This window comes from Nerophis ophidion, linkage group LG09 (assembly GCF_033978795.1).
Source record: "Nerophis ophidion isolate RoL-2023_Sa linkage group LG09, RoL_Noph_v1.0, whole genome shotgun sequence".
Classification (NCBI taxonomy): domain Eukaryota; kingdom Metazoa; phylum Chordata; class Actinopteri; order Syngnathiformes; family Syngnathidae; genus Nerophis; species Nerophis ophidion.
In genome coordinates this window covers 55,467,950-55,494,381 of record NC_084619.1, presented here as the reverse complement: position 1 = coordinate 55,494,381, position 26,432 = coordinate 55,467,950, and the positions used below count along the sequence as shown (strand labels likewise).

Genomic DNA, 26,432 nt, shown 5'->3' with positions numbered 1-26,432 from the left:
ATTTTAAGTTGATAATTACTTCTATGTGTAGAAATCTTTATTTATAATTGAATCACTTGTTTATTTTTCAACAATTTTTTTGTTATTTTTACATCCTTTTTTCCAAATAGTTCAAGAGATACCACTACAAATGAACAATATTTTGCACTGTTATACAATTTAATAAATCAGAAACTGATGACATAATGCTGTATTTCAGTGGTCCCCAACCTTTTTGTATCCGCGGACCGGTCAACGCTTAATAATTTGTCCCGCGGCCCGGGGATCCTTTTTTTTTCCTTTTTTTTTTTTTCTCATTGTCATGAAAAAGGGAGGTTTTTGTCATGAAAAAGGGAGGTTTTTGTGGTTGGTGCACTAATTGTAAGTGTATATTGTGTTTTTTATGTTGATTTAATATATATATTTGTTTTTTTTAAATAAAAATGAATAAAAAAATATTCTGCGGCCTGGTGGTTGGGGACCACTGCTGTATTTTACTTCTTTATCTCTATTTTTAAACCAAAAATGCTTTGCTCTGATTAGGGGGTACTTGAATTTAAAAAATGTTCACAGGGTGTACAAAAGGTTGAGAACCACTGCACTGAAAGGTGCACTTGGAGGGGACGAGCGCTTTGCATAATTTATTAACCAAATTGGTCTGACAGTGGACCCTTTTTTTAAAAAATCCCAAAAAACTGCCATACTGTCAATGTGACTTTTCCTGTTTTATCTGCAATTTCTTCACTCTCTGCAGCAGTTATTTCCAGTTTCCCTTCTCATTCAAAAATCAACCATGAGACGACAAGATGGAGTTACCAAACTTGATAGTTGTTATCTGATTGGCTGTTAGCGTGTCACTTCCACTGATCAGTGATGACTTCCTGCTTTGCCGAAAACGAGTGTCTTTGTTCATGCGACCGACCTTGCTTCGCAACTTCTGGTTTCTTCCGACGAAAGTTTTATCTAGTGCATTTTTAAATAATATCGAATACATGTCTAACGTGATACATATTGATATCGTTTCATCACTCTGCCCCAATTAAGAGTACGTCTGACTTTATGTGTTGATGTTGGAAGACCACAAAAAGAGATTAGAATGTGGCGTTAAAACAGGTTTTTGTTTAACTTTGCTTTATGGATCAACCTTTGAGCCGAGTGTTACCAAAGACAGATTAAGAAAATGGACTGACAGATAAAGGTCCTGCCGTGTTTGTGTGGGATTATTGTCTTAGACATGCATTTTATTAGTGAACAGTTGCACGATTAAATCAGACATTTTCAATGCCTATTTGTTGATAAATATACCCTCTAATATGCATCTTACACATAAAAAACACATTCTAAATTATGTTGCACACATTAAGAACAAATTAATGGAATACAGTATGTATTACTAGTGATTTAGGGCTATATAAGTAAACATTGATTGATTGATTGATTATCTTGTAGTTACATAACATCTTGTCGCATCTTCCTGCTGGAAAATGTGAAAAAAATTGGCTCGTGAAACAGCATCCTCTGCTGGATTTACACAGTAGTTGCAGCACTCCTTGTCCTCTACTGATAGCGCCACCAAACTACTTTCTATTCAAGTTGCCATTAGAAAAAATATTACTGTGTTTTCCAGATTATATATATATATATATATATATATATATATATATATATGACACACTCACTCATTTGTAGAAGAAAAAAACGTTTTCCATAAATTAGCCGCACCGGACTATAAGCCACAGATATATACTTTGTGAAATTAGTTACTTATACAGAAATATTTTGTAAATGTTTATTTACTCAACTAAATTGTTTCCAAACAGTGTCTGTAACACAGCAGTAAAACGGCTGATCAAACAAAACAGAAGTCATTGTCATGGACCCACAAGCAGCGCAAGCTAGCTCTCCAATCAGCTAAACAGACTCAATAACTCCACTGTTTTGGGGAATTTACGAAACTAAAACAATACAAAAAGAATGCCATTGTAAGTTAATAATAGGAACACAGACACGGACACAAAAACATAGAAAATGTGCCTTAATGCCGCCAGCAATAAAAGATAAGCCTATTTTGATGTTAAGATAAATGTCATGTTGTGATTGTTGTATTTAATTTTTTATCATATCATATATGGATTGTGTGCTTTTTTTCTTTTTCTTTGAAATTTTAAATTTTACTACCTTTTTTACATCATGGCCAGGGGACTACAGATTAAAACTAGTCTTCTGGCTAATTCTGGCTTTTGAACCATATGTAGTCATGTGTTTTATGAAATTGCATATTCCCATTTGAAATGAACTAATTTTAATCTTACTTGTGTTGGCATATTAGCTAATGCTAATGACGCAAGCTTCAATACATTACGATGACATTTAAAAATATGAATGAAAATACTCCAACAGACTTTACACATACGACGGTTTAGCAATATTGTAAAATAACAATATAACAGAATTGTTTGAGTTATGTTGTAAAACTTACAAACGTTGCTTGGCGTGATGAAGGATCCATCCGAGTAGACCCGCTATGGAAGGCTAGAAGACGAAACAGCACTTGTACTTCTGGTTTAAAGCTCAGTCTACTTGTGGTTTGAAGCTCAGTCTAAACAGCACTAAACGGATAAACAGTGCAGCACGTGCAGTGAGCAAACTTGTCAAAGAGATGGCGCCTTAGCACAAACAATAACACACTTTTTTAAGTGCCTTTGCTAGTTTATTTTATTTTTTTGGAACTATTTGGATGATGGCCATTAGCGAAGAAAAATCCACATATGAGCCGCACCATTTTAAAAGCCGCAGGGCTGAAAAAGTAGGAAAAAAGTAGCGGCTTATAGTCCAGGATTTACAGTATTTATCATTTAAAGCAGAGAAATAAAATTTTTGAAAATGCGGGAAAGTGAATACCGAAATGGGAATAGGTGGAGATGTACTTTACACCACCAGATGGTGGTATTATTAAGGGTGTCCCAATCCAATGTTGGCCCGAATGGTCCAAAAATTATATTAACCTGCATCTAAAATCTCCGATATAAATGCTCGAAACAAGTCGTCCAGCTGTGTGTTTACTTGTCCACAAAAAGTTTGTCACACAGCTCAACGATGCTCTGCGAAAACACCAACACTAACTTTAGGGTGTTTGGCCAAATCACCGCCAAATTCAGTACACACCTTTAGGGAGCTGTGGAAAAACTGGAGCAAGATTGGTTGAAAAACATGGCTGGCATCTCGCAAAACTGTCCTTGCAACTTTGCAACTAATTGCTTTTAAGAAATTTGGAAATTACCTGCAATTCATGTGATAAAACCACTGCTGTATTGGAATACTCAGAGTCATGAATAATAAGTGACTAGGTCGTAGCGCATATGACGGAGCGATTATATGACAACACGTCGTAAACAAAACCTGGACTTTTCAACGTCACGTGTGACACAAAGTGTCTACATAACACAGGAGGCGTGGCCTGGGCCGCTTGAGACTCACCTGGATGCCACGGCAGAACCCTGCAGGCCGAAGCGCTCATAGTCTCCCCCGTAAATGTCCTTCACCAGCTTGTCCACGTTGGTGGAGTCGCCTTTGCTGGCCATCTCCAGAGCTTCCTCGAACGTCTCGCAGCCGGTCAGCAGGCAGCAGAGGCCAAGGAATGTACCACCTCCAAGACTGGGGGACAAAATATAATCATGTCATTACTCTAATATATCATATTCATACAACAGTTTTCTCCCGTTTGTATCATATTTAAAATATTTTGCTGAATCTTATGTATAGTTTTGCAGTAATTACAAAATACACTAAATCAATACATTTTAAATTAAGATACATCAAAATGAAATTTAAAAAAAAACTGTGAAAACGGGTAATTATTACTTAATTTATACATGACATATCAAAATAAATTGTAAAAAGTATGTACGAATAGAAAATAAAATCATGGGTAAAATAAAGGGAATACATCTTTTATAATTCATGTATTTGTATAATGTAATAGATGGGGGGGTGGAAATATATATATACCCATAAACATTCATAGATACTAATTAATAACAATTATCTATGTATGTAATCATTACTTATATGTATATATATATATATATATATATATATATATATATATATATATATATATATACATACACATACAGATACACACATACATATACTGTATATATACATATATAATATATATATGTAAAATATACATCGTTTTTAATCATATTTATTTTCTATTTTTTTAATATTGGTTATATATGTATTTATTTATTATCATTTATTTTTATTCAGTCATTGGTGGAGCTCAGGATAGTATTGGAATGTTGTTTTTAATATTGTTGTGCAGCACTTTGGAAACATTTTGTTGTTTAAATGTGCTATATAAATAAAGTGGATTAAATTGGATTGGATATTGTATATATACACTGTCTATATACACAATATATTTATATATACTCTATATATACACAGAGTATATATACACACAGAGAGTAATAAATATATATATATAAACACAAAGCGTAATATATGTATACATATGTATATATTCATACAGATACATACATACATACATATACTGTATATATACACACTGTCTATATACAGTATATATACAATGTATTTATACTCTGTGTGTTTATACAAAAAGTGTAGTATAAATATATATATATATATATATACACATATATATATATATATATATATTACATACAGATACATACATACACCCATAAATATACTGTATATATACATATATATTGTATATATACACTGTCTATATATACAATGTATTTATATATACTCTGTATACATACACACACAAAGTAATTAACAATTGTGTAGTTTTAATCAGGTTTGACATAAACCACATAAAATACATTGTATTGTAATGACTGTTACTTCAGTTGGAACTGATTAACTTAAATGTGTCATTCAGTAAGTAATTCAGTAAATGCTATGACTTATAGAACAGTTGTTTTTGTGTGTCTTATAATGACCTGTAAAATCTTGTTATCTAATCTAATGCCGATGTTACATGATGTACACAAGGCGGTATTACATAAAAAGACAAGTGTTGAGGCTATTATCACCTGGAGCAAGTTGTCTTGGAAAGTGAAGGTGAATCTAATCTTGCAAATTGCTTTTTTTTTTTTAAGACTATACAGTGCAATGACTATAAGTGTCACTGCACTGTGATAAAAAGTGTTTATTTTAGAGTTACAAAGTGGACAAATGCTAATTTTTGTTTCTATACCTCACAATGTTATATTAGTAGTTTGTACTACTACAAAAAACTTAAAAAATACAAACAGAATGCCATTGTAAGTAATGATACAAACACAGACCCTCATAAGTGTCTTGGCATAGTAATTAACGCTAACAACGCTAGCTTGATTACATTATGATAACATGTACAAATATGCATGACAAACTCCTACACACCTCACACACGGGACAGTTTAGTAAGTATAAATAGTTGTAGTTATATTGTAAGACAGACAAACGTTACTTGTAGTGATGAATGACGAATCCAGTCGAGTACAAATGCTCTGGTTGACTAGAACAGTGGTTCTCAACCTTTTTTCAGTGATGTACCCCCTGTGAACATTTTTGTAATTCAAGTACCCCCTAATCAGAGCAAAGTATATTTGGTTGAAAAAAAGAGATAAAGAAGTAAAATACAGCATAATGTCATCAGTTTCTGATTTATATAATTGTATAACAGTGCAAAATATTGCTCATTTGTAGTGGTCTTTCTCGAATTATTTGGAAAAAAAGATATAAAAATAACTAAAAACTTGTTAAAAAATAAACCAGTGATTAAATTATAAATAAAGATTTCTACACATAAAAGTAATCATCAACTTAAAGTGCCCTCTTTGGGGATTGTAATAGAGATTAATCTGGATTCATGAACTTAATTCTAAACATTTCTTCACAAAAAAAGAAATCTTTAACATCAATATTTATGGAACATTTCCACAAAAAATCTAACTGTCAACACTGACTTGTTGCATTTCTTTTCACAGTTTATGAACTTACATTCACATTTTTTTAAGTATTATTCAATAAATAAATTATTCAATAAATATAAAGGATTTTTGAATTGTTGCTATTTTTAGAATATTAAAAAAAAATCTCACGTACCCCTTGGCATACCTTTAAGTACCCCCAAGGGTACGCGTACCCCCATTTGAGAACCACTGCTGTGGATGTCCAAAAGATGGCGCCATAGCACAAACAATAGCACACCTTTACAATGTATCTGCTTGTGTTTTATGAACGCTATTTTCATTATGGCTGTTAGCAAAGAAAATCCATAAATTAGCCGCACCGTTTTATAAACTGCAAAGTAGCGTAGTATTTCAGTATGACGTTATTTACTTATTAGGCTAGTCACAAATGCGGATTAGGCACTACCAGATTGCCCTCCCTCATTAACAAATGACAACGGAAGTGAAGGTATGACATAACTCTGCTTCACAACACACCTTATACGCGCCTGATTTGCCAGAGAATAAGACACAGCAGAATTGATCTGTGATGCACTTCAGCAACTTTGCCGCTATATTTAAAGTACATATTAAAAATAAAGCGAGTTGTCTCTCGCGTCATGCATTCATTCAATAATCCAAAACAAGCGATCACAAAAGTATTCGCCGCGCGAGTGAGAGCAGAGCTCCACCAGCACAAGCCCAAAGACGTGCAACCCAATTTTTATTCACTTCCACAAGTATGATGAAAACACAACTTCTGGCCAGGATCTTCAGCACTCACTGGATCGGTTCGTAGCAGAGTGTGAAGCTACTGGGATGAGAATCAACACCTCCAAGTCCGAGTCCATGATTCTCGCCCGGAAAAGGGTGGAGCGCCATCTCCGGGTTGGGGAAGGGGGCAAGATCTCTTCCGCAACCAAGTGGAGGAGTTCAAGTACCTCGGAGTCTTGTTCACGAGTGAGGGAAGAGTGGGTCGTGACATCAACAGGCGGACCGGTGCGGCAACTTCAGTAATGCGGACGCTGTATCGATCCGTTGTGGTGAAGAAGGAGCTGAGCCGGAAGGCAAAGCTCTCAATTTACCAGTCGATCTACGTTCCCATCCTCACCTATGGTCATGAGCTTTGGGTTATGACCAAAAGGACAAGATCACGGGTACAAGCGGCCGAAATGAGTTTCCTCCACCGGGTGGCGGGGCTCTCCCTTAGCGATAGAATGAGAAGCTCTGCCATCTGGGGGGGAACTCAAAGTAAAGCGCTGCTCCTCCACATCGAGAGGAGCCAGATGAGGTGGTTCGGGCATCTGGTCAGGATGCCACCCGAACACCTCCTTACGGATGTGTTTCGGGCACGTCCGACCGGTAGGAGGCCACGGGGAAGACCCAGGACACGTTGGGAAGACTATGTCTCCCGGCTGGCCTGGGAACGCCTCGGGATTCCCCGGGAGGAGCAGGACGAAGTGGCTGGGGAGAGGAAAGTCTGGACTTTCCTGCTTAGGCTGCTGCCTCCGTGACTCGACTTCAGATAAGCGGAAGATGGATGGATGGATGGATGGATGGATGGATGGATGGACATACAACTTCTGTGGTATGACAGCACTTTGAACACCACTGCTTTACTTATTTACCCCAAAAAAGGGCAAAGTCTGGCCTGGAGGCCTCCACGACACTGCTGTTCTTTCTAAAATGTAAAATGTTGATACAGTATTTATGAGTATATTTATAAGCACTTGTTTGTTACAGAACATCTTGGCAGTTGATTATACAATTTAAATTATGTGCAAAAATACTTTGAAGCACAGTGATCTTAAAATACTTGAGTTTGAAAAAGTTTTCCAGTAAGTAATGAATTAAAACATACATGGTTATTTTTATTTTTTATTTTTATTGTTCAGGATTGTGGTCATTCGTAGGTATCGTATAGACGACTGAATCGTTGGTATTGTGACAACCCTATTATGTGTTCCGAATATTCTGAAAAGGGTTAAGGATCATCAGAATGAATCCCAAACAAGACACTCAAAGGCTTGTTGGGTCTCTTATTGGTGTGTCCCTAACAAAGTGGCCGAGCGCTCACCTGGTCCCGGTCACTCGCTTGTAGTTGCCCTCGGAGTACACGGCCAAGATGGACACCCCAGAGCCGATGTTGACCAGCAGCATGGGGAAGGGGTTGTCCAGCGTGCAGGGCTGCTTGACGCAGCTCTGCGTGTCCGAGGGGTTCTGGAAGTAGTAGCACTCCGGGTGGCCGTTAAAGCCCACTCGGTCGACAAACAGCAGGCCCCGGATCAGGCAGTCCAGCTCATCCAGCTTCAGCAGCTCCAGGTCGGCCATCTGCGGCACCACAGGAGTTTTCACGTCAGAAGAATACAGCGTGAGGGTGTCAAACTCGTTTTTATTTAGGGCCCATATTGAGATTATGGAAGCCCTCGGAGGGCCTCTCGTAACAGTGAATATATTGAAATATAATTCTATTATGGCCTACACTGCAAAAACCGAAATCTAAGAAGGACTAAATATTTCAAATAAGGATGATATTTTTTTATTTTCTGTTAGGCCCTATTAAATGATGCGGTTGCCCACGTAAAATTATGCTACCGCCCACATTATATGTAAAATGATGTGACAGGCCACATAATGATGCGTCGGGCCATATAAAATGATGCTGCGGACCACGTACAATGTAAAACGATGCGACGGGTCACTTACAATTATGCGGCTGACTACGTAAAATTATGCGGCTGGCCACGTAAAATTATGTGGCTGGCTAGTTCTGGGCATTGAGTTCGACACCTGTGTCATGCAGTATGAGACGGGAGTGCATGACTTGGGAGCAACTAACAGAGGCGCTGTTATATCAGTGTCACCTAGTTTTCACAGTGTGTCACTTGAAGCTTTCTCTCAGTGTAGTTTGGAGGTGTAAGACATGATAAAAAGGAAAATCGATTTTTTTCTTACTTTTAACATGGTGATTAAATATTACGATGAGGATTTAAAATCTAGTCGTCTTTCGGCCTTAGCTGTGAGCTAATGCTGCACACAGTGTATCGGTTCTCCGTGACACGGTGTGCTACGGAGTCTTTTATTACAGCATCCATCCAGTATTGCAAGGGGCGCTGAAAGACTCACGGTGCGGAAGTCGTTCTCAAACTTGTATGCGCCGCCACCAGTGGCGCAGAGCGTGGTGTGCAGGCTGGAGAAGTTCTTGTCGCGGCCCATCTGGATAAAGCGGGGCATGCCCTGCGTGGGGAAGCGGATGAAGTGCAGGTTTCCCCTGCGGCCGCACATTGTCAGGTTTCTCAGCTCCAGGTGGACGTCGCGCACGCCCGTCTTACCTGCAAAGAGGACACACGGCGCCGTCAGATTTCCAAAGCACGTGCAAACATTTACTACTAACTGTGTGTGTATGTGTGTGTGTGTTCACCATAGGCCACGTTTGAGGTGAGGTAGCGGCGGATGGATTTGAGGTTCTCCACTTCCTCCTGCTCTTCTTCTGCTGTTATATCGACCGGCTCGAAATACACCAGCTTGACCAGCGTGCCTCCGATGTCCATCCCGAACCAGGGGAACGCTGGTGGAGGAGGAGGAGACGTTGGTGAGGGGACATTTTCTTTCCAAAGACAATGAAAGTGTCAGGTGACACAGGTGAGGTGTAAGAGGAGCGCAGGGTGGAACCTTGCTTGCCAGCGTGGCACAACAGCGAGAACATGGTTGCAGCGGTTGCCATGGAAACAGTTGACCTCCCCCAACGCCAGCATCGCTAAGGGAGTATTCCCTTTTCACACATTTAATATATTCGTCTCAGCAGGGGTTTGATTTGTCGCAGACAGCTGTGTTCAACTCTTTCATGCTCTTTTATAGTGTCTCTATTTATCTCATCGCCAGCTAGTTTTGCATTGTTTATCCCTTATTTCGATCACAACAACCAAAAGTACTCTCCCTCTATATAATGAAACAAAATAAAAAAAGAACATGGTGGGTGTCTGAGCAGGAAGAAGCAAAAGATTACAATTTCCTTCCCTCACTCAGGTCTAAAAAAAGTCTGATTCTCTATCAGCAACAGAATACCAGATGAATTTATACAACACAATGATTTTATATATATTTATATATATATATATAAACACACACACACACACACACATGTACATTCATACACATATACCAAACATACGCACACAGTGTGTGTGTGTGTATATATATATATATATATATATATATATATATATATATATATACAAATAATTAATTCTAAAGTTAATGATTATTTGCACAAAAAAAAAGTTTATCAGTTTTAACATCAAATATGTTGTCTTTGTAGCATATTCAACTAAATATGGGTTGAAAATGATTTGCAAATCAGTGTATTCCGTTTATTTACGTCTAACACAATTTCCCAACTCATATGGAAACGGGGTTTGTAAATATATATATATATAAATATATATATATATATATATATATATATATATATATATATATATATACACACACATAATGTAGAAAACGAATGGATGGCTGGATGTACGCACACACACGACACTCACGCACACACACACGCAATCAAATGAAAAAATATATTAACACATCAGTTCATAAATTGAGGTTTATATGTGTAACAAATACCCTACAGAAATGTTACGTTTCCTCTTTTTTTGTGTAGCCTTTAAATAGACCCCCCTTTTAGACCAGTTGATCTGCTGTTTCTTTTCTGCTCTGCCCCCCTCTCCTTCGTGGCGAGGGGAGGCACAGATTCGGTGACCACCAGCCAGATGAGACCGCTAGCTGTCCAAAGTTGGGGTGTTGGTCCCCTCCAAGGTTTCTCATTGTCATCCCATCGGGTTGAGTTTTTTTCTTTACCTGATGTTGGACCTGAGCCGAGGATGTCGTTGTGGCTTGTGCAGTCCTTTGAGACACTCGTGATTTAGGGCTATATAAGTAAAATTTGATTGATTGATTGATTGTCCATCCATCCATCCATCCATTTACTACCGCTTGTCCCTTTTTTGGGGTCGCTGGAGCCTATCTCAGCTGCACTCGGGCAGAAGGAGGGCTACACCCTGGACAAGTCGCCACCTCATCGCAGGGCTCGATTGATTGTACTTATCAAAATGTAGTATTTATTTTTATATATTTAGTATTTATGGATGTAAACCCTTTGACTTATCAGCTCAGTAAATGTTTACTTTTGGGAACAATATTTACTTTTTATATTTTTTAAAGCCTTATTATGGAGTCAACAAGATAAAATTACTCATCCAAAAATATATTTCTATTACACTATAATTACAAATACCTTAAAATCTAAACTCAAAACACACCTATTCCAGTCTGCCTACTCCGTCTAACTCACCAAATACTCTTGCCCTATTTTTATTCTATTGTGTTAGTTATTTATATGCCTTGGCTTTATTGTATTTCATATTTATATATTATAATTACTATTATTATTATTATAATAAATATTCATATTATTAGGACATTTGTTCACATATGTATGAGAGGAAGGCCTATTTCTGCCCCCCAGTGCAAAAAGCAGTTGGGATGAGAACACTGCGATGAGGTGGCGACTTGTCCAGGGTGTACGCCGCCTTCCGCCCGATTGTAGCTGAGATAGGCAACAGCACCCCATGCGGCCCAAAAAAGAAATAAGCGGTAGAAAATCAATGGATGGATGGATGGATGGATGGGATGAGATCAAGGGTTGGCCTGTAACAAAAATTGTGGTTCAATGAACGAATTAAAAACATTTTTTTTCTTTTTTTCTTTTTAAACTATAATACAAGTGACTTACTCAGGCATCAGGACGTATTTTGTGTGCAATCTTGAGGGACAAGATAAATGTACTTTATTGTGTCTTAAGGGGACAATGTGACAAAATGTGGACTAACTGTTACGGCTAACTGAGGAAGGTGATGGCAACAGACACTAGAGAGTGATGTAGCTCTATAGATGTATTATTTATATTAACCATATATAAAATAATCAAACAATATAAATATAAACTAAGGAAATGGAGTGTAAACTACATCCAAGAGTGTGTATGGTATAAGACTATGTGTAGTATTTAACTGGAGGATTTTACCGTAAATGTTGGTGAGAGCGAAAGAACAAGGAAGTCCGTGGGGCAGGCAGACGATCCAAGGCAAACGAGAGGCGTCGAGAAGAATGTGTCCAAGCGGAAGGTCGAGATCCAAGGGGCAATCCGAGAAGCAGGGGAACGACGACGAGGAATGACGACACACACAGCAACGTCAAACACGGAAACAGAGGTTGTACGTGACAGAAGACTATACTCTGGTGAGCGATGGCAGGTTGTCCAGGCTTAAGAAGGCAGCTCCTTCATTACATGCAGGTGTGCTGATTGCCAGTGAATGATTACAGCTGGTGGATGCTGCAAGGCGGAGACGCGCACGGCGCATACCTGGATGTGCGCGACCGTGGGTGTGTCCTGAGGTGCGCTCACTGGAGCACACAGACAGATGAGCGCTGTTGGCAGGGGTCTGAGCCGTAACACTAACTTTACTATTTACAGCGTAGTATTGATGTGTTGCCATGTTTATTCTTCAATCATCCCTCCAATGACGCGCGTGTTGCTATTTTTACAAGACGCACGTGTCAGTCATGTTCAGACAAGAGGACCTCGCGAGCCCGGCGGCAGTGACGCCGCGTACGCTCTCTTGTGACGGACAGAGAACGAGCCGACGACGGGGTTATTGTGGGTTGATGGTCCTGGCATCCCAACCCCCCCAACAGAATGTCCCCAACTTTACAGTGTCTTGGTGGTGCACACCACACAGTGACACGCCGACCAATCAAAAAGCTTGTTCTTTGGAACAATACAAAGTGTGTCCGCACGCTCGCGAGAACATTGCGGAATGACCCATATCTTAGCCCACTGACCTCTGCGAGTAAATAAAGCAGATAAGCAGCACCCTGGGACGAGGTCACTCTGACGTTTAACTCTGACCTTTAACCCTTTTCACGTCTTTTGAGGGGAATCATTGTGTGCAAGAACTTAGATACACGTGTACTCTAAGAATATAGGACACTGTAAAACAGGGGACGTCCAAACTTTCCAGCAATAAATAAAAATGTAAGAATGCGGGGGCCACTTTTAAACATTAAAGATACTAAAACCAATACTAAGTAGGTCAATCAATATATGCTCGACCAGTGGCCATTTACTTAAGTGATTACTGTTTTAATTTCATTTATTCAAACACAGTGTTAGTGTTCAAAACTGTGTATTCTACTGTATTCTAAAGTGGCCAGAATATTAAATATAATTGTTAAATAAAACCTCTGCTTGCTTTTAATGAATACTTAGGCCTACTAGGCTACTGTGTTTTAATGTTGGTTAATATGGGGGTACTTTGAGAGCCACATGATTTTTAAGGTGGTACTTGGCGTAAAAGTTTGAGAAGCACTGCGCTTCATTATCTGAACATAGCATACATATTAGCTTCGTTTTATTAGTAACTAAGCATATTGCACACGAGTTTGCCCTAAATTAAGCCTTTTGAAGCAATAAAATGGCCAAATAAAAATACAAAATATAGCAGTACTACAGTAAAAATGGCCAGTAGAAGAGACCAAAACAATCAGTCCGCACTGTTTAGTATAGTGGCCAATGATTGGCTCAGCCTAAGGCAGCATTACTAATATTAGCATGCAAACTTTATTAGCCAATTTTGCAGTTGAATGCTTCAGACTCATAACTTTGGACTTGTCAACTTTTTTGGTTGATTTTAAATACCTACACTTCACAGTCATTTGACTTGGTAATTGACACGTTAACTGTTAGCATTTTTTTTTCAGCTAATTTTACACGTGTACACTTCATAGTCCTATAACTTGGTTACTGGACTGGACTTGACTCTCGCTATCATGCTAGATCTACAATGTACTGGACTCTCACTATTATGTTAGATTCACTATGGACTGGACTCCCACTATTATGTTAGATCCACTATGGACTGGACTTTCACAATATTATGTTAGACCCACTCGACGTCCATTGCTTTCGGTCTCCCCTTGGGAGGATGGGGGGGGGGGGGGGGGGGGGGGGGGGTTGCCCGCATATGCGGTCCTCTCCAATATTTCTCATAGTCATTCTAATCGACGTCCCACTGGGATGAGTTTTTCCTTGCCCTTATATGGGCTCTGTACAGCGGATGTCATTGTGGCTTGTGCAGCCCTTTGAGACACTTGTGATTTAGGGCTATATAAATAATCATTGATTGATTGATTGACTGACACATGCTAACTGTTAGCAGGATAAAGTTAACATGTGAGCATGCTAACATTGCCACGCTAACTATAGCATACCAACTTTTTAGCAAATTTTACACATGTACGCTTCAGAGTCATGTGACTGTAGTTGACATATTCTAACTGTTAGCATGCTAACATTAGCATTAATTTGCGGCTTGCTTTCTCCCAAAACTGCATATTCAAGTATTTTTGGTGGTATGTTCAAATACGGGATGTTTTTATTTTGTCATTAGAATAAATACAAAAAACAATCTGGGGGTCAAAAATTGCCTCCGGGCCAGACTGTGGACACCACTGACATAAATATTCTACTTTAAGCATTTATTTAGCTGGCAGGAGAGAGGCCTTTTTGACTCAAAATAATGATTTGGAGTGCATGATAAAGTGTAAAGAATGAAGTGTCTCTCCCTGACCACATGGTCATGTATGAACAAGTATTTTGTTACAACGCGGCGGTGATAGAACCAATGTTGTAATATCGGTAAGGAAACAACTGCATTCATAGCGCCAATTAGTTACATGTAAACAACAACAACTGCAACTTATTGCAAACGCAGCCACTACCATCTCAGTTTAAGAAACATTTAAAAGACATCAGGAAGTTGCCCACAGCCACGAGATGTGTTTTTTTTGACCCGACACTATTTACAAAGCCTGGTGGTTATTTACTTCTGTAGATCACGCACCTGGGGACTGTAAGAGACATGTGCGGGTGATTGAATAGAGGCGGACCGCACATCAACAGGACAAGGACAAGTGGGTGTCATGTCTCGTCACCTGCTGCCGCTGCTCATGACCCCACCGAATGTACAAACGGTGTTCCATTTCTCGACATGTGCTCCGTTTCCCTCTCACCCACTGACCTCATCTCAGCTCTGTAAACACGACCCCACTACCCCCTTAAAAAAGACAAAATGCACCTGACGATTTGATAATAGACAGGTCAAAAAGGCGCTACATTGTCTTTGTAACAGCAACCTTGTCCCAAACATATTGACGTCATTGATAAACCACACAGTCAATCAGGATGGGGCTTAAAAAGATAGTAAACCCTTGATTGGATCTAAAATGTAGTGATGTGGGATACAGCTGATTTTCTTACCGATCAACACCAAATAAAATTCAGGCGATACCGATCCAATACCAATAATACTATGTGCAAATATACCTAACGTGTCGGTTAAAAAGTAAAAAGTTGCGTACTTACAAATAACAGTAAAAATGTAAGAAAAAAGAGAAAAAAATCAAGATTGTAATGAGAAAAAGCTGTGTGTGTGTGTGTATATATATATATATATATATATATATATATATATATATATATATATATATATATATATATATATTATATATATATATATACACTAGGGGTGTAATGGTATGTGTAATTGTATTGAACCGTTTCGGTACGTGGTTTCGGTTCGGTACGAGGGTGTATCGAACAAGTTTGTAAGCTAAAGTCTTAACAAGCTGCTCTGCTTTCTGCCTCTGTCTGAGCAGTGAGCACCCAGCATTGTCCCGCCCACACAACCATCTGATTGGTTACATACAAAGCCAATCAGCAGTGCGCATTCAGAGCGATGTAACAGCCAATCAGCAGTGCGCATTCAGAGCGATGTAACAGCCAATCAACAGAGCGTTTTCAGAAAGCATGGAGTCAGTGCTCCGGCGTCGAGATGAGCAGATATGTGTTTAGCAGGTGAGCAGCTGACATCGTACACTCCCCAAATTATAAAAAACACTTCCCAGTCACAACTATTACAAACATCACTATGAGCCCGTTGACCTACTAGAAACTTAAACTGCAGCTCAGCTCGCTCATAGTTCTGGGTTGAGCTGAAGGCTAATTAGCTATTAGCGTTATGTTAGCTCATTTTGCTGTGTGTGTGTGTATAATAATAGTTAACTACAGGCTTCCCAAATGCTGTAATAAATTAAGCATGATGAGTTGACTTGAAACTGTTTAATGCTGCACTTTTTATATGTAGAAGAAAGGTTTTGTCATTTTATTTAATCAAAGCAACAACTTGAGGCAGTTAAATGTGGATTAACGTGGGTAGAATTATTATAGTGTTCCCAATGTTAAAAGGATAAATCCATTGTTTAAAAATTTGGTAAATAAATAACCCAAAAATGTATATTTTGTTTTCTTAATGTACCGAAAATGAACCGAACCGTGACCTCTAAACCGAGGTACGTACCGAACCGAAATTTTTGTGTACAGTTACACCCCTAATATACACACACACACACACACACACACACACACACACACACACAATATATATATACATACCCCGTTTCCATATAAGTTGGGAAATTGTGTTAGATGTAAATAGAAATGGAATACAATGATTTGCAAATCCTTTTTAACTCATATTCAATTGAATGCACTACAAAGACAAGATATTTGATGTTCAAACTCATAAACTTTTTTTTTTTTTTGCAAATTATAATTAATTTAGAATTTCATGGCTTTTGGAATATTCTGACCCAATCACACACGTTCGGGTCAAAATTTAAATCCCATCGATTATTCCATTTATGCTAATAGTCATTCGGATTGTAGCGCATGACAACACATCTTCTGAAATTTGGGTTGGAATTATCCTTATTGCGCATGTCTTTGATGACAGATATACTTGAGTGGAGGAGGGGCACTAAATTTATTAGTTTTGGAATGAAGCAATTGTCATGTTTCCCCTCATTCAACATGTACAGAAGAAGTGTTATGAAGTGTTGAGTTTGTTGCTTTAAAACGAGACTACTAAAACCAAAAGTATGGTTTGGAGTGTCGTGAGTCGATGTAACAATAAAAGAAGGGCTCCAGTTGTCGTCGTAACAAGCTGTTAAGACGTGCTAACTGTTCGCCTCAGACACATACACAGAACGTTGTAACATGAAAACATGCGCCAACTTATACATATTCCAGATAAATGGCACAGAACAGCTACATTTCGAAAAGAGAAGTGAAACAAAAGTAGTGAACAGAAGGAAATAATGATAAATAGATACGGTGATAACGTCGGACAAGCAAAAATTCACAAAGCTAAGTTTGTTTACAGTGGAAGTCGACTGCTTCTTAAGCACCTGCAGTGAGCAAACTCGTCCAAACAATGGCGCCATACCATAAATAATAACACACCTTTCTGTTTGTTAGGTTGTTTATTCTTATCACGGTATATATTTATCCTTATCCTTATCATCCTTCTGTTCACTACTTTTGTTTCACCTCTCTATCTATTTATCATTATTTCCTTATGTTCACTACTTTTGTTTCACCTTTCTTTTAGAAATGTAACTATTCTGTGCCATTTATGTGGGATATGTATAAGTTCTGCGCATGTCAAAGTAAAGTATTCCAATTGAAGGTGTGATGCTTGAAACTGCATGTCATAATCGGATAATTTTTTTCAGGGTCCATGTACACAGGAACATTCTAATCCAAATGATGAATGTTGTCCTTGTACACACGGCTAATAACTCGTGTTTCATTGTAGAAGACGCTTATCAACCCTCCAAAACTACAAATGTCACCAGTTAATAAAAATATAAACAGTGTGCATCTGAATGGACGTGAACGTAGTGAGGGCTTCTTTGATATTGTGACCGTAAACAACAGCATAGCGTGATTGTGCAAAATGTATTCTTTTAACTACTTAACTGGTGCCAAAGTTAGCTCCATCCTATATATATATATATTTTTTTTTTTTTTTGTCCTGTCCAGCATCTCAGGCAAATCATATATTTGATATAGATGCCCATATCAGCTGTTCAGATTTACTTTACAAAAGAGAAGTGTGGGATACTTCTCTTCAATCAATCTATCAATGTTTACTTATATAGCCCTAAATCACTAGTGTCTCAAAGGGCTGCACAAACCACTACGACATCCTCGGTAGGCCCACATAAGGGCAAGGAAAACTCACACCCAGTGGGACGTCGGTGACAATGATGACTATGAGAACCTTAGAGAGGAGGAAAGCAATGGATGTCGAGCGGGTCTAACATGATACTGTGAAAGTTCAATCCACAATGGATCCAACACAGTCGCGAGAGTCCAGTCCAAAGCGGATCCAACACAGCAGCGAGAGTCCCGTTCACAGCGGAGCCAGCAGGAAACCATCCCAAGCGGAGGCGGATCAGCAGCGCAGAGATGTCCCCAGCCGATACACAGGCAAGCAGTACATGGCCACCGGATCGGACCGGACCCCCTCCACAAGGGAGAGTGGGACATAGAAGAAAAAGAAAAGAAACGGCAGATCAACTGGTCTAAAAAGGGAGTCTATTTAAAGGCTAGAGTATACAAATGAGTTTTAAGGTGAGACTTAAATGCTTCTACTGAGGTGGCATCTCGAACTGTTACCGGGAGGGCATTCCAGAGTAAAACGCTCTATAGCCCGCAGACTTTTTTTGGGCTTTGGGAATCACTAACAAGCCGGAGTCCTTTGAACGCAGATTTCTTGCCGGGACATATGGTACAATACAATCGGCAAGATAGGATGGAGCTAGACCGTGTAGTATTTTATACGTAAGTAGTAAAACCTTAAAGTCACATCTTAAGTGCACAGGAAGCCAGTGCAGGTGAGCCAGTACAGGCGTAATGTGATCAAACTTTCTTGTTCTTGTCAAAAGTCTAGAGTTGTTGCCTTATTTGAATTTGACTTTATTAAATGTATTTATATTATCATTTGGTGCAGCCGGGCCGGAGCAGGAGGGGATAGAAAGAGAAAAAAATGGAGACAGGGGGGGAAATTGTGGGGATAAGAGGGGGATTAGACAGAGAGACAAAAACAACAACAGCAAACATAACAACAAAAACAACAATAACAATAGAACACCAGCACATATGATATGTACAAATATGATCGTAAAAGTGATAGCAAATAAGCAGTTAGTGAAATAAATAATAATATAGAAATGACAATGAGCACTTTTACACCAAAACTGGAACAATACAAATACCAATAGAAAAAGCGCTATTGATCATGAACAATACCAATAGTTTACCTCTATTTTCAACAATACAGTTGTTCAAATGCAACAATACGTATACATAATGATAGCTAGAGAGATAATAAAAAAAATAAATGAAATAATAAAAAAATAAAAAAGGAATACTAAAAGATGGAGGGGAAGAGAGAGAGATAACCTATATTAATCTTGTAGATTGTTATAGTAACAATGGGTTAAGCTTTGTCAATATGCCATGTGTTACCCAGTTTACCCTAGGGCAACAACGTTGATGTAGGTCGGATGAAATGTGATTATGTGCAGGAGTGTATGTATGTATATGTACTTGTATATAAACAGAATGTGTATATGAATGTTTGTACAGTAAATGTATATGTATGTTTGTATGTACAGTGAATGTATATGTACAGTATGTGAATGTTTGTACCGTGAATGTGCGCATAGATGGACGGACCTGGAGTATATAGGTATGTACTGTATTTGTGTATGTATGTGGGAGCGTAGGTGCCTATGTATGTACGTTTGTATGTGTGAATAACGGTGTGTGTGTGTCAGTATATGTGTGTTTGTATGTACAATATATTTAACCCCCAGTGTGCGCAGGAGCCAGAGTGCGGCCCCAGCCGCCCAGAGAGCCCAACCCAAACAGCAGGTGTGGCGCCCAGGGAACCAGGGACCACCGGCCCCACGCAGCCAGGACGGCCAACAGCGGGAACCCCAGAGCCCGGCCCACCGCGCCGCCCGGAAGGGCCGGCAGCAGGCCGCCGACTGACGCGCCCGGCAGAGGACAGGGCACGAGAGAAGCAGCGGACGACCACACCCCAAGCCAGCGAGAGACAACCCCCCACACGGGCAGAAATAATAAAAACTCTAGAAACTGATTTATCATGCCTGCAGAGAGACACACACACACACACACACACACACACACACACACACACACACACACACTTAAGTGCACTGTCATCTATCCAAAGGTTCATGTGGGTTAAAGTGGGAGTGTACGTGGATCATAACTTACAAGTTTATTATTATCATCATACAGTAGGCTTACCCAACATGTTCACTGTTCATGCTTGCCAGCATGACTTTGGGATTGACGATTTACTTTCCAATTGAATTACCTTTAACCCTTAGCTGCAAGAGAAGCAAGGGGCGGGTTTTCCTTCCCGAACAAAACAAATTATTGATTAACTTCCTGATGGTGACGCCATCATGAATAATGTGCAAGGCAGGCTTGCATCAAAGACAATAATGATAATAACCCCTGCTTGCATTCAATGTTGTTAAGATAACTACATATGAATATTGGATTCATTTTATTGACAAAAAAATTCTGCAAAAAGTCTGCAAAACAGAGTAAAAGTGGACCATTTTTATAGCTAAAAAAATATTATATTTATCCCTCACCAACAATAGTTTACTTAGGGTGGGAAAGAAAATGTTTTCTAAACCTACCAAGCTATCTTCAATTTATTTAAAGGCAAACTGAATTGATATTTAGTTCCTACACCTAGAGAGTGAGCAGAAAAATATTTTTGTACAATATAGTCGTCCTTCGCCACAACACGCTCCAAAGTTTGCGTATTCACTCTGTCCCGTAATTTTTTCAAGCATAGTTTTTTGTATTAACGGCCTAAAATAAAAATTTTCAAACATAAAAAATTGCTAAAATATCAACGCTATTGTAGTATTGGCTACTAGAAGAAACGCAACCAATCATTGCACACTGTTCGGTATCGTGGGCACTGATTGGCTCAGCCTCAGGAGGCATTCCTCTATTAGATAAAACAAGTTTTTTCATATTGTTAACATACTTAGGATGTTTTTATGCTTTAAGTATGAATTGATTCAATTCATAATTCATCATTTGGAATTTACTGAAATTAATTTACCACGGTCAGGCCTGGAACCAATAAACGAGGGATTACTGTATGTGCGTTCAAGGGACTTGAGGGGCCAAAGTGAAAATGTGCAGACAGCGATTTTAAATATGAAACAATTTTGAAAATTCTTTATGGTTAAGTTTTCCATAAATACAAGGTAGCTTAAATATACAACAAAATACAGTTCCTTTAATTAGCGCAAATAAGTATGAAATAATGAACTCAGGCCCTAAAAATAATTTTATTTGAAGGCCCCGTCCCCCGTTTCACTTTTTTTTTTTTTTTTAATTGATGTGAAGCTATTTTTATGCTATTTCATTTGAACTTAAAGTAAATTGATGCATGTTTTGGACTGAAATACTTTCATTTGAAAGAAACTGTTTAATAATGATTTTAATACAAAAATAAGACATATACAGTGGGGCAAAAAAGTATTTAGTCAGCCACCGATTGTGCAAGTTCTTAACTTAAAATGAGCACAGAGGTCTGTCATTTTCACCATAGGTACACTTCATCTGAGAGAGACAGGATGTGAAAAAAAAATCCAGGAATTCACATTGTAAGAATTTTAAACAATTTATTTGTAAATTAAGGTGGAAAATAAATATTTGGTCAACCATTCAAAGCTCTCACTGATGGAAGGAGGTTTTGGCTCAAAATCTCACGATACATGGCCCCATTCATTCTTTCCTTAACACGAATCAATCATCCTGTCCCCTTAGCAGAAAAACAGCCCAAAAGCATGATGTTTCCACCCCCATGCTTCACAGTAGGTATGGTGTTCTTGGGATGCAACTCAGTATTCTTCTTCCTCCAAACAAGATGAGTTCAGTTCATACCAAAAAGTTCTATTTTGGATTCATCTGATCACATGACATTCTCCCAATCCTCTGCTGTAACATCCATGTATCCATTTTGGTATAAACTCAACTTGTCGTGTTTGGAGGAAAAACAATACTGAGTTGCATTCCAAGAACACCAGACCTACTGTGAAGCATGGGGGTGGAAACATCATGCTTTGCGGCGGTTTTTCTGCTAAGGGTTACAGGACGATTGATCCGTGTTAAGGAAAGAATGAATGTGGCCATGTATCGTGAGATTTTGAGCCAAAACCTCCTTCCATCAGTGATAGCTTTCAATGGTTGACCAAATACTTATTTTCCACCATAATTTACAAATAAATTCTTAAAAATTCCTACAATGTGAATTCCTGGATTTTTTTTCACATTCTGTCTCTCACAGTTGAAGTGTACCTATGATGAAAATTACAGACCTCTGTCATCATTTTAAGTGGGAGAACTTGCACAATCAGTGGCTGACTAAATACTTTTTTTGCCCCGCTGTATTTCTTGAACAGTTTCTTGCCACCACTTCCTCCAAGGATCGAACGTGGCATGCCTGCCATGTAAGACATTAGTACATTATTTCCAAGTGCCACGGAGGGTGGTGACCCTGTGGAGGGGAATTTCCTGTTATATTCTTATCAGTGACTGAGCAGGAAAAAACTTGGATAAGTTTATTGCAAAATGTAATTTAAAGTGCTGTGTCATTCATTGATTGACATTTTTTCATGCATCTATTCATGCAAAATGGGGCAGTTATGGATATATACAAACTACTTAGCCATCAATGATTGTGTGTGCTTGAATGAAGTCAGTATGAATATGTATTAGATTTAGGAACCCACCCTTTAGTGACTTGACGGGTCATACTTGACTCTACTTTGTGCACCTCCTAAATAGTGGCTATGCATAAAGGCCTACACTCACAACCATTGGGACCAAATTGGGTCCAATAGGCCTTCTTCCATCGCAGGAACTTTCCCCACTCCTCCATATAGATAAAAATCCCCCTGTGTTTCAAGCAAGATTTGGTTCTTCAGGAACTTTTTATAGTTTATGCGAACTACGTGGGACTTTTGGAGGGTTCCTGGAAACGTATTGGTAGTAGGCTGTGATGTTGAACGCTAATTGGTTGAACACAGATGGGGTGCCTTCCTAAAACTTATTTTTCAAACACAACGGCCGCCGTTATAGAATTCGAGATGACTTGTTTATTTCTTGTGTACGTCTATTACAACATTCTTGGCAACGGAGAGAAAGAAGAACAAAAGGAACTTTGGACCTGCAGGAACTTTTGTGGGAACATCTTTGTGCTGAAGAACACTGATCAGTGGAACTATCTTGCAGTGTTTTTAGTCAGCCGTAGTCTTTAAACTATACCAGTTTAATGCTGTTCATATTTTTTTTGCAAACTGCATTTCAATATGCGAAGCTACGAGAAGTGGACGGACTCTTTTAAACATATTCATGGAGAAATATGAAGTATTTAGCCGAACTCGAAGACCTGCTTACTACTCTTGACTTGGTTGGATAAATGTGAAATAAAGAAGGCAGCACACCTACTCAGTGGCCTACTCAGTGGCTAGACTCAAGTGAACGATAGGTTGTGAGTTCAAACCCCGGCCGAGTCATACCAAAGACTATAAAAATGGGACCCCTTACCTCCCTGCTAAACACTCAGCATCAAGGGTTGGATATGGGGGTTAACGCACCAAAAACTATTCCCAGGCGCGGCCACCGCTGCTGCCCACTGCTCCCCTCACCTCCCAGTGGGTGATCAAGGGTGATGGGTCAAATGCAGAGAATAATTTCGGCACACCTAATGTGTGTGTGAAAATTATTGGTACTTTAACGAGTTGAACGAAGGTAAATAACGTTATTACTTGTAGTAAAAGTAGTCAGGGACACTCCATTTGTGTCGTTATTAGCCGCAAACCAAGTGAGCCGAATACTAATGCTGACGAGCTAACGCTAAATGGGTTATACTTGTATAGCGCTTTTCTACCCCTTTTTAAGGAGCCCAGAGCGCTTTGACAGTATTTCCACATTCGCCCATTCACACACACATCCACACAATGATGGCTGGAGCTGCCATGCAAGGCGCTCACCAGGACCCATCAGGAGCAAGGGTGAAGTGTCTTGCCCAAGGACACAACGGCCGTGACTAGGATGGTAGAAGGTGGGAATTGAACCAGTAACCCTCAGATTACTGGTTCAGCCAATGTGTTCTTGCTGTCAGTGTGAGATAAACACTTACATTTATTTTTTATATATTGTTATTTACAGCTCAAAACGACTCAAAGGAATCGCCTGACCCTAAGGAATTCATCATTCACTGAGAGGACGACTGCGGACAAAAAACTTTATTTTCAAATGATATCGTTTTGTATATAATTGCTTTGTATTTAATTTACTTAATTTTTAGTAAAATAACTCTAAACCACTCCTCCATACGATTTGTATAAAGTATCCTGAACTGTGAAATGTGGTGGAAAAACAAACACACTTCAACAGGACCCTAAAGTTCCTTTACTTTTTATGGAAAAGGGCCTATTGACACTCATAATAAACATGTATTATTGATATGCTGCAATACTGATCTTTAATAATGCTTTTCATGTGGATACCTAATATTATGGACACAGGGTTTCACCTATTTTTAATTGATCGCGGCAGTACACCAAAGAAAACTAAAAGCCGCCCCACCTTAAAAAAAAAGAAGATGTTTTTTACGTGAAAACAAATGTATGGATACGTGTGTGTGTATATATATATGTAGGTGTGGGAAAAATCACAAGACTACTTCATCTCTACAGAACTGTTTCATGAGGGGTTCCCTCAATCATTATTCATACAGCTGTATGAATAACATACAATAAATCATTTCAAACCACAACAAAGCAATTGCAAAAGGACCGCCTACCCCCAGAATAAACGACTCTGAAACCAATAAGGAATGTAACTGTCGCAAGAAACCTGATTGCCCTCTCAACGGAGGGTGCTTACAAACATCAGTCGTTTACCAAGCAAAGGTAACACGCAAGGACATTAACACATCCGACACGTACGTAGGATTAACCGAAGGAGCGTTTAAAACCGGATGGAATAATCACAATGCCTCCTTTAGAAACCAGACTTTGCGGAATTCTACAGAACTCAGCAAGCACATTTGGAACCTCAAAGACAATAATGTTGAATATTCAATAACATGGCAAATTCTTGCATCCATCACATCTTACAAGAGTGGTAATAAAAGATGCAACCTATGCCTAAAAGAGAAACTGTTTATTATATATCATCCAGATCTATCATCCCTCAACAAGCGCAGTGAAATCATTTCAACATGCCGCCACAGACGGAAACACCTCCTAGGTAACACATGAGCCAATCACCACACCCTACGCCTGCTTGTACCCACCCACTTTGTGCCCTATATAAACCATTGTATGTGAATGCTTCCATTAAAATCTGATGATGATTGAGGGAACCCCTCATGAAACAGTTCTGTAGAGATGAAGTAGTCTTGTGATTTTTCCCACACCTACATACACACACATATATACATATATATATATATATATATGTATACATATATACATACATATATATATATATATATATATATATATATTTTATTTTATTTTATTTAAAATATATATATATATATAGCCTATTATTTGCACTTTATTGATTCGTGATGCACTCAAAATTTAGCTACCGAAAAAAGAATTTGATCACCAAAACAGCACTGCGGAAAACGGATGTTGTGATGATGTAAGCAGACTGCAAGCGGTTGTCTGAAGCAGAGGCAGCATATCTGCGATGTGGACGTACTTTGATATAACGCAAAAAGAAATCAACAAAAGTGCAAATATTATGTGGCGCTGTTTCAAGGAGAAAATGTGCAGTTTGAGCGGCGGCGCCAATCAAGTGTGATGCAAGGCTCGTTGCAGCTCTCGCTGTTTGTCGCGGACATGAAGCGACGGACGTAAAGAGTCGCTAAACGCGAGTGCAGTCTCCACCAGCACCAGAAAAAGACGCTAGATTTCTTGCTCGTCGTTTTTAATAAAGGAAAAAAAGTCACTTCTGCAAGAAATGGAGAAGTCATCTTGAAACTTCTCGACAAAGTGCAAAATAAAGCAAAATGATATAAAATCTAAAATATGATTATACTAACTAATAATACCACAGATGTATGTATAACATTTTAAAAAAATATATATGCATCATTCTCAAATTATACAAATGTTATGATGATGTAATAGCACCACAGGTATCTTGGCAATCTGGGGTAAACACTGAGATGGGATAAATACAATTCACGATTCAATTAGATTCTGATTATTGGTGCGACAATTCAATTAAGAATCAATTTTCGATTTAAACGGATTCTCGCAATATATTATTTTGTATATATTCAATAAAACCACATCAAAATAGGTTACAAAATACTTTTTGGCTTCAAAACATAGTTTAAAAATTGATTCTTCCATCCATCC

The 26,432-nt window shown here is 38.7% G+C and overlaps 1 protein-coding gene across 3 annotated transcripts in view; it reads right to left on the bottom strand.

Moving 5' to 3' along the window:
- pank1a (pantothenate kinase 1a) overlaps positions 1–26,432 on the bottom strand; it is a 43,141-nt gene that overhangs the window by 12,829 nt on the left and 3,880 nt on the right. For all 3 annotated transcript variants that reach the window (XM_061911298.1, XM_061911299.1, XM_061911300.1), the window contains exons 2-5: positions 9,379–9,525; positions 9,084–9,289; positions 8,035–8,288; positions 3,457–3,633 (exon numbers count right to left, since the gene is read on the bottom strand). In XM_061911298.1, the coding sequence (XP_061767282.1) occupies positions 3,457–3,633; positions 8,035–8,288; positions 9,084–9,289; positions 9,379–9,525 (784 nt within the window). The remainder of the gene's footprint in view (positions 1–3,456; positions 3,634–8,034; positions 8,289–9,083; positions 9,290–9,378; positions 9,526–26,432) is intronic.